This window comes from Protopterus annectens, chromosome 2.part1, assembly GCF_019279795.1.
Source record: "Protopterus annectens isolate FY-2018-M chromosome 2.part1, PAN1.0, whole genome shotgun sequence".
Taxonomy (NCBI): Eukaryota; Metazoa; Chordata; order Ceratodontiformes; family Protopteridae; genus Protopterus; species Protopterus annectens.
In genome coordinates, this window is record NC_056729.1 from 863,986,980 (window position 1) to 863,996,979 (window position 10,000).

At 37.3% G+C, this 10,000-nt stretch overlaps 1 protein-coding gene across 1 annotated transcript in view; it reads right to left on the reverse strand.

Annotated features, from left to right (window-relative positions):
- Positions 1-10,000, reverse strand: part of FAM149A (family with sequence similarity 149 member A) — a 641,502-nt gene that overhangs the window by 767 nt on the left and 630,735 nt on the right. The window contains exon 15 of the mRNA XM_044062512.1: positions 1-2,745. This exon is cut by the window's left edge and continues 767 nt beyond it. Coding sequence (XP_043918447.1) covers positions 2,672-2,745 — 74 coding nt within the window. The 3' untranslated portion in view covers positions 1-2,671. The remainder of the gene's footprint in view (positions 2,746-10,000) is intronic.

Here is a 10,000-nt window from a genome sequence, read left to right on the forward strand (position 1 = left end):
GGTGTTGCAATGATTGCTACTACACCACCAGGGAGATGTATAAATATATTCACTCCATAAATAGGCAGCACTACTCACTGAGATCTTTGATGAGCCTACACAGCACAGTGCAGGCTGAGCTATACAGGAGAATGAATCTTAAAAAATCCCACCCACTGACCTCAGTGCTTCTCTGAAGGCATCTTCTTTCAAAACATTAAGTAAAAAAATATTTTGTGTACTACCCTAAAAGTGTTTTCAAGTTTCAGTCCTGAAATGATACAAAATTTGTTACCATAGAACTACAGTTTTACTTCAAGGAAAGACTAATCCAGCAACCTTAAATCTGAACTTAAAGTCTGGTCACACACTTTGTAACTAAAAATGTTGCACAGTAAGAAATTGTGTGGTCACAATCACACACAGGCACACACACACACACACACACACACACACACACACACACACACACACACACACACACACACACACACACACACACACATATATGAAGTGTTAAAGGAGCCCAGGAATTCTTACAATAATATGGCTGTAGGTATGCTATCTTGAAAACAAAAAGAATGGTAATAGGAACATAGCTTTTACAAGAACATCAACTTCTATTTTTGTGTACATTTAAAGTCAATGAAACACGTCATCAGGTTTTCAGATCTGATTTCTTCCTCCCAGAACTGACAGACATCTGAAACATGTTCGGGTGTGAGCACTCTGATAATCACATTCCATAAAGATTCTGAAATATAAAATGCTAAGGACAACATAGCCAAACACCACTGCCTCATGTTGTCCACTTATCTCATCACCTGCTCACTAAATGGACTGATAACTATGACTGAAACTTGCACCAAATGCTTGTGATTGTCTACTGGATGGAGCAGTAAGAGTTGCAGACAGAGTTGCAGACATTAAAGACATATTTGCTTACTTTTGTTGTTTAAAATTGGCTTTAAGGGTGTGTGCATACTTTTCAGACACTGCAGTTGATCTGATCTTGGGAAGTTAGAAAACATAATTTGTGGAAGAATGGAAAGTGGAAGTAATATATAATTAATTTGTAAAGCAGTAATGTTGTTATTTCTGAAGAAACTGATTTATAAAAGTTACAAGCTTCTCATCAGTTAGCTCATAAACCCCAGATTCCACCAAATAATTACAGTTAAGTAATTAAAAGTCATACTTGCAAAACAATCACACCACCAGCACAGCCAAAGTCATGGAAAAGTTCTGAATATGTGATCACTGTTTAAAATTAATGAATCTGGGGTGATGGTTCCAGTGACACATTGTATATGTTTATTAAACCTTTTTTATGTGGGTGTATGCAGACACACGTGTACATACACACACACACACACACACACACACACACACACACACACACACACACACACACACCAGCACTTCAAGTGCTAGACTAAAATGTTACTATGCTCAGCATGTCTTCACATTTCATATAGCTAATTTGCATGAACAATACACAGTATATGAGTGCAGGAATTCACTAGATAATTAAAATTAAAAAAATGTCTCTTTGAAAGAATTTCATTGATGCACTCATTTGAGATGAATGGTTGCAGCTAAGGAAAAACAATACACAATCAACAAATCAGAAGACTTCTCAGTAACTTTCAGAAGCTATTATGTAGTCCTCTCTTTAAATTTTGGATATGGACTTCCTTTGCATCTGTGTCTACCTTATAATTTCAAAAGGCCCTTTATAGACAGTACACTTGAATGGTGTTTAATTAACTAGAACTGCCCAGATACTTAAATATCAGAGAGCGCACTGCAAATCATGAAGTGCATATTTACAACATAATGAGAATGGTTAGGGTATAAATCAGCCTGTGATAGTTGAAAATGTTCATAAAACTTCTCTATCCTGAAAACTGATGTTTGCCTCTTGTACTCAAAGTAGTAACAGCTTCCAGGGTCAAGAGCTATGACAAATACTTCAGCAATGCTGCATCAGACTGTATAGTGGCAATTGGACACATAAAAAGGCCAGACAAACAGATCTGCAGGGGTGTTACAATGTAATTTAGACCTGAGATATTGTATGCTACCGGTAAGAGAGACTCAGTTCTCCAATGAAGAGAAAAAAATCTGTTATTTACAGCTACTGATCAGGTACCAACAAGACTGATCATTTCCAAACAAACAGTTTAGGAGATGACCATTTTTTTTTTTTAACATCTGGAGGGACCCCTGAGATTACAGAACTGCTTACTACTGGTACATCTTGCAACAAACTTTATCACACATTTCTGTTTCACAATTTAGGCTCAGTTTATAGAGGAGCTTTCTTACAGCAACATCTTTTCTTTGCCCACTGCAAACGTATAAGGCGGTTCACCCAGGCAACAAATTCCCATTTGTTGTTTTTGCAGCCAGTGGTTTAAGAACTGGGTGAAAGGTGCTTGAACTGTAAACACAATACATAAGTTTGTATTCTTCCATATTTATTGCTGTGACAAGCAGCTACAGAAGATAATCTCTGAAGTGTAATTGTTTGACTTGCTGATATCTGCTTGAACTTTGTTCCATCATAACTCAGTTTAGCTAATGGAGCTCATTTAACCATTTCAGTTGCATCTGCATCCCTCAATAATGTATGCAGCAAATGGGCACCATATTACTAAATTCTTCATGTCCACTGACTGTCCTGAAACTAGGAAACCATCTGAAATCGTTTTCTGGAACTGGGTAGATTCCGATTGTTGTTTTTCTGCTGGAAATGTGGACCTTTAAAAAAGAAATAATATTGGAGTGAATCAGCTTTGGACCGGTTTCTATAAACAAATGAACATATAGTCAAGAAATATATCCTGAAAAGTATGAGTTATGAAAACTGATAGTGTACATAGTATACATGTTTATGTTTCAGGAGGCACAAAGATATGACTAACTTCTAATATGAAGACAGACTAAGCTAACACATGATCTGTTTGTATTCTCATATAGCTAGCTATACTACAGAAATTAAACTTTACAAAAGTTTTCATTAGTAATTGTTTTATTCTGACTAGCATCAGCCTGGAGAACTGCAAATAATAATTATTACATTTGCAAGGAAAGTACATAACTATCAACTTTGATTGTCCCAATAGTTTGCTCATAGTACAAGAGGACATTGTATTTGATAGTTTACTCTATGGTACTGGCTTATATGAATATAATGTGTTTACAAAATGGACAAATGGGATCATAAGAACAATCTGATTAGAACAGAGGTGCATTTAATAGGGTCTACAAATATTAAAAAAACTTCTACCAACAATGCGTGTAAAACAAACAACCAAATAAATAAATAAATAAATAATCATGCCATTTTAAAGCACAAAAATACATGTCGAGCTTTACACCGAACAGGTATTATTGCACACTCAGGCTTGTAGGTCACTCACCTGTTGGGATCATGCTTGGTAACACCAAAGATGTGCAGCAATATGTGTTTAGTGCATACCACAGTACATGTTACTGCTTAATGAAGGGAGGTACTTATAATGTTCGACTTTTTTACTATTAGGATCCTCAATATGGCATTTGTTCCACTAACTGTGAATTCCAGGAATATACTTTCAAATAAAGATAAATTAGCCATTGCCTATACACCTTACTGAAGTCAGCAACAAAGCAATCTATTGAAAAGAGAATTTAATATTGATCGATGAAGTCTTTTAGTATAGCTCAATTTTCTGACCCTTTTAATTTTCAGTAACAAATCCCTGTAACTTTTCGACTTATTTCAGATGGCGTATTCAGATGTTAAAGAATGCAAAGTTATATTCAGTAATGGGTCAGACCATAGTAGTATAAGGTGATACAATGATCTCCATGGACTGACTAAAAAAGTAGTTGGGCTGCTCAGTCCATAAATTTTTATTTATTTATTTATTTTACCATTGTCATCAATCCTTAATAATTATGCCATTTTTAATATTTAAATACTTATTTTGTAATCATAATTTTTCAGCCTTTTTTCTCCACAGGCACCCATCAACCTTCTCATGACCTAACTGATCACTTCATTCTCAATGGTCAAAAGCTGGTCATGGGAGGCCAGCATTCATCACGCAGACAGCCATCTGGATATTTTCCTCCCTCTGCATTAGCTCCCACAGTGCTGGCCCTGCTGACATGTGCACTTATGGACACGCCTCAGTCCCTACTACAGTGTGGCCCTGTTAGCATCTGCCCTTATGGCCATGCCTCAGTCCCTGCTACAGCGTATGTACTGATTGGTGGGAACTTGTTCTTAGCTCTTATGTTGCACTGCTAGGACATCCAGCCTCTGCCAGGTGTCAGTGTTGTAGTGGACTGAGCTGTCATCCTACTCTCCAGGACAGGTGAGCTAACTGCTCACTACTCGCACTGATTTGTCCATCTCCCAGTCAGCAGTTTAATCCTGAGTCACCTAGGTCACAGTAACAGCTTTATCTCTCTGTACCACCCAGTTGACTATAATTTGTGTTTTTCTTGAGTCCCACAGTGCTACAGGTATTGACATTAATAATGCGATTAGAAAACACAGCACAGTTAAACTTTTGCACACATCTGTGTTTAACCATATTACCTAATTGTTCGACTTCTTTGTATTGGTGTGTGCAGTATTCTCCTGCTTTTAACAATGTTACTGTTCTTTTTGAAAGGAATGCAGGAAAAAATGGGAGATAGAAAAGATTGACCAGGCTAGGAAGGAATACTGTCTGGCTAACAAGAAAGCTAAGAAAAGAGTTGCAATAGCAAAGAATAGGGCATTGGAAGCACTCTACCAGCTTCTGGAAAGTGACTTGGTAGGTGGTACAAAGAAACTATATCAGGTTGCAAGGCAAAGACAGAAAGATAAAAAAGATGGCCAGACACCCTTCATAAGGGATACCAGCAACAACCTGTTCACCGATCCACATAACATCAAAGGCAGATGGAAATAGTTTCCAGCAGCTTCGGAATTAATAAAACCCACAGAAGCTATACTGCCCCAGATGTAGGCAACAATGAGAAAAGAAGATGAGCCCACCCTAAAAGAAGCAAGAATAGCACTAAGGAAAATTAAGTCAGGGAAAGCAGCAGGCTCAGATAAGGTTACAGCAGATATGATAAAGATGCTGGGTGGGATACGGGAGCAATGGCTCCTGAGGTTAGTCATAGCAGTGTGGAGAGAAAGGCATATCCCAGATGACTGGAGAATAACCATACTGGTACCAGTGTACAAGAACAAAGGGGACATCTATGACTGTGGACAGTACAAAGGCATCAAACTCCTGTTACATTGTACGAAAGTTCTGCAGAGGGTGACTGTAGTAGAAAGTAAGATGGGAGATGAACAATTTGGATTCAAATCAGGATGCAGCATAACTGACCCAGTGTTTGCAGTGAGACAGACAGTTGAGAAAAAGCTAGAGATGAGGAAAGAGTCCAACTGGGCATTTCTAGAGTGGGAAAAAACATATGACAAGGTCTCAAGAAAGATAGTTTGGGCAGTATTGCAGTGGTTTGAAGTCCCATAAACATTGGTAGAATTAGTGCAGGCTATGTACAAGGACCCAATGACTCAAGTAGGAACAGTGTTCGGTCTCATAGAGGAGTTCCCAGTGGGAGTGGGTGTGCACAAGGGTTCAGTTCTGAATCCACTGCTGTTTATACTGCTGATGGACTACACTAGCAGACAGGTCAGAGGGGACAGATCAGCAAAGTTGCTCTATGCAAATGACATGGCATTACAGGCAGACTATGAGAAAGAACTTCAGCAAAGGATAGGGGAATGGCATGCAAAACTGAAGGCACATGGGATGAAACAGATAAGACAGTGGTAATGACAGCAAATTGGGAAAATCAGAAGAATCTGAGAATTGAGATAGAAGAGAAGATAGTGGAACAGGTTAATAGCTTCAAGTATCTGGGTGGGTGGTTGAGGGGAAGGGAAGTCTGAATGAAGAGTTCAAAGCTAGAATCAGAGGGGCTACAGCCAACTGGCACAGAGTCAAGTGTACCATATGACAGAAGAATGCCAAATAAGCTGTAAAGTAAGGTGTACAAAACAGTGGTGTGACCAGTACTACTGTATGCTACACAAACCTGGTTAGTAAAGGAAGAGCAGATGAGGAAGCTAGAAGTGATGGTGATGAAGTGCCTGAGAAGGCTGGTAAGATGCACACTGTGGAACAGACAAAGAAATGAGAACATAAGAGAAGAATCCAAGGTAGCTCCAACTGCAGAAAAGATCAATGGGAACAGATTATGGTGGTTCAAACACATGTCCAGAAAAGCAGAAGACAATATGGTAAAAAGATTTGGGACAGACAGGAAGAAGGTACGAGAAAACAAGGATGTCCAGCAAAGAGGTGGGTGGATTGTGCGAGAGAAGGTCTGTGACAGTCAGGCTTGAGTGTCAAAGAAGGCAGGAGTGTCACACTGAATTGAGAGAGATGGCGGCAGTTAACACAATACCCCAACCCCATGTAGAAAATGGGAAAAAGGGGGCTGATGATGATGATGATCTTGTTAGTGTATGTAATAGTTTCTGGTAACTTTGAATGGTAAATTGTTATTTTTGTGTCACTACCACTGGTATGCACACTTTTTGCAGTTTGTAATTGCTCTTTGGTAATCTGATATTACTTTCGGTATTCGTATGATTGTTGCTAAATTAATTTGTGCCTGTTATCACTTTCCGGTATCCCGTTATCTAGGTATCTGGAAATTACCTTACTGCTGGCTATTATTACTGCCAAGGTTTTTAGTCAGATAGTCACCTAACACTTACACACTACTGTACTTGTTCAGTAAAAGTCATGTTTACTGACTATCCACTACCTCTGTTACATATATCCTACTGTGTCAGATCTTACTATTTACTTAATCTTGCCACGCCGCCTACTAGTAGTAAAAAGTAACTACAACTACAAATAAAGTCGGAGTAAAAATTCATTTCTCAAACTGTCAGGTATCCCTACAAATTTCAGCCACCTAGAATCACTTTTGCAACTCTCCTCCATGAACACCTTCTTCTAATGGAAATTGCCATGACTACAAGTCTGGGCACTCAAGGACCTTTGTGCCATACCATGCTCTAGCAAATTTCTACTTATTGGTAATTTGGTTTTGACACACAGAATTATACTTATCTTCTAAGCATCTGTAATAATTTTCTGCTGATTCTGTATAAAAGGGAGCTAATTCAAGTACGTAAAGTCCTAAAGCACAACATTAAGATGTGTAGAATCAGTTACAAAGTAAAGGTTGCCACCATTGCTAAAAGTCAATCACAAGGTCTTCTTGACTTATATTAGTAAACAAAGAAGTAACACACTTTACACACACACAGCTGATATTGAATGGTTCCTCCTACTTTGGCCCTGAAGCAATAACAAATATACTTGCTGACTAATGTTGTTTACTTACTCATGCCACTGTTCTCCTGATGTCCCCCCTCCCACCATATCACTTTGGATCAGGTCCTCTCAGCACTTTCCAAAGCTATTACCTCTATAAGTCCTACCAATATGACCGCTTCTGTATTGAAAAATGCTAAACAGCATTTACTCAGCCCCTCCTTAACCACCAAAAGTGCGGCCATTAGCATACGTGGTTATTTAGACCGTTACTCCAAAAAGAAATGGCCTGAGTAGACTGACCTGTAAGACACCACTGGCAACCCCTAATGGGACAGAGGGGACCTTACTACACCATGATTTGTTTTTAACCACTGAAATATATATATATATATATATATATATATATATATATATATATATATATATAGACTGATATTTTAATGCATTTACTTTGTCAGTTACTCCATTATGTGGAATAGGGCTGAAAGTCTTACCAAGGTCAAGATAAGCAACACGCACTGACATTCCTTAATCAGGTGTATATATTACCTCTTCAAAGAAATACACAGGAATCAAAAGGCAGGATCTCCTCCCCCTAAGCAACCCAATGCTGTTACATATGTAACATATGTACACCTACTAGATCAGTTTGCTTAACCTACATTGACTCTTCACAGTTTTACACTAAAATAGGTCAGGCTGAAGAATTTAAAACTGTCCATATCTCATATGACCCCCAGCTGTTTGTAAATTTGTAGCAGTAATGCCTACTGCCAAAGATCAGAGATTTATCAACATTGTAACATTGTTGAATGATAGGGGCTTAATTATCTTTTCCTCCTTCTCTCATTAGAAAATACCGCCAAATATGTTCCCACAGAACTTAATTTTTTAATTTTATGTGACAGCAGTTATCATATCTATTGTTGTGTAAGGACTTTCTTCCCATTTTTTGTAGTACTCTGATGTACGTCCTTTGCTTTCTGTAGAGTTTCAATATTTTGTTTCTGCAGTAGCACTTCTGTGAAGTCTGTAATAATTTTGGTCTGCAAGTACATCTGCTATGTCCCCTGGCTCAGTGACCGATTCCTTGTTAATTGACAGCATGCTGTATTTGTAATTTTCTTTTTTAAATTTCTTATGTAAATAAAGAATAATTTACTGCTTTTAATCTTTGATATCAAAAACAGAGTCCCTAGCAAGTTCTGGGAAGTTTGAAAAGGGAAGTTAAGTGGCTTATGCATAAACCTAGTCTGTGTATTTACGTCATGTACATTTGCTTTATGACTAGTACACTTTTTGAAAAATAACTAGTGGCTATTTAGTTTTTGAAAGTGACCTGTTTCTGACTTACTAATATGTTTCCATAAAAGAAGAAGTTAATAATATTATCAAATGCGTTTACACTATCCTGAGCAGACTTGATTGGGTCATTGAAGACAATATCTAAGATAGTTTTCATAATCATGTGAATAATTGCATTGTAGCTGCCAATGGTAAATTACAGAAAGGATGATTTACTCATGACTGAATATGATTTTAAATCCTGGTTTTCTCAAAATGATATTGAAGATATCTAAGATACTGCTGTCAATAGATAAAGTACTTTCTTTGATTTTATTTATTGCTTTTGTGCCCAGGGTAGTCCATCTGGACAGTGATTGACCCTTTTCTGATTTGGCCTGGAGAGAAAAGTTACAAAATAGGCAGTTTTATGCAATACAGGAAAATGTAAAGCTGTAATATTTATAATATTAATATATATGGCAAATTGGCATACATAGGGAGGTTAAAAATGTCACTTTACAATTTTAAATTTATGGATAGGAGAAATATGAGAGAGGAGATGTGGGAGATATGACTAGAAAGCAGAGAGGTAGTGTGCATGTTTGTTAGCTGATATTCAATAAAATGAAGTTGTGAAGTTAATGCAGATGTAGGATGTAATAAGCATGAGATGGAATTCTGTTGGAAGGTAAAATTTGTCCAGGTGTAAGTAGAGGCAGTAGAAGTGACAGTAAGCGCAAATGGGTAGAAGATGTACATTGATAATTTGCTTTGTTGAGGTATATATATATATATATATATATATATATATATAGATATATATATATATATATATATATATGTGTGTGTGTGTGTGTGTGTGTGTATATATATATATATATATATATATATATGTAATTTAGTTTTTTAAGGGCTGAGGTAGTCTAGCACCTGGGGAGGTGCATGAGCAGAGCCAAGTGTTTTTTTTAAAGTGTTATTTAGCACGTTTTTGAATCTGGATAGGTTGGTTTGTTCTGTGATGGTGGCAGGGATAGAATTACAGATTTTGAAGACGCAATTAGAGTACAAGGACAGACCAGCATAGTTGTAGGTTTTAGTTATGGTTAATAGGACTTGTCCATGGAGCACATTGATCATGCAGGGATATTAGACTGACTAAGGCTTCAAATGAAGGCCAATTTTTTTAATTTGTGGATAATATTATGAACAACTGCTAATTGGGTGACAGAAGGATAGTTTAAAAGTTCTAGCCAGTCTAACTGCAGTGATAGGATTTAGCAATTTTTTTAGAGTAAAATTTAGCAGGCTTGTTATTGAATTGTTTGATTGTTGTTAGTAGAGATTAATGAAGGCTAGTATAGATGGGGGATATAGTT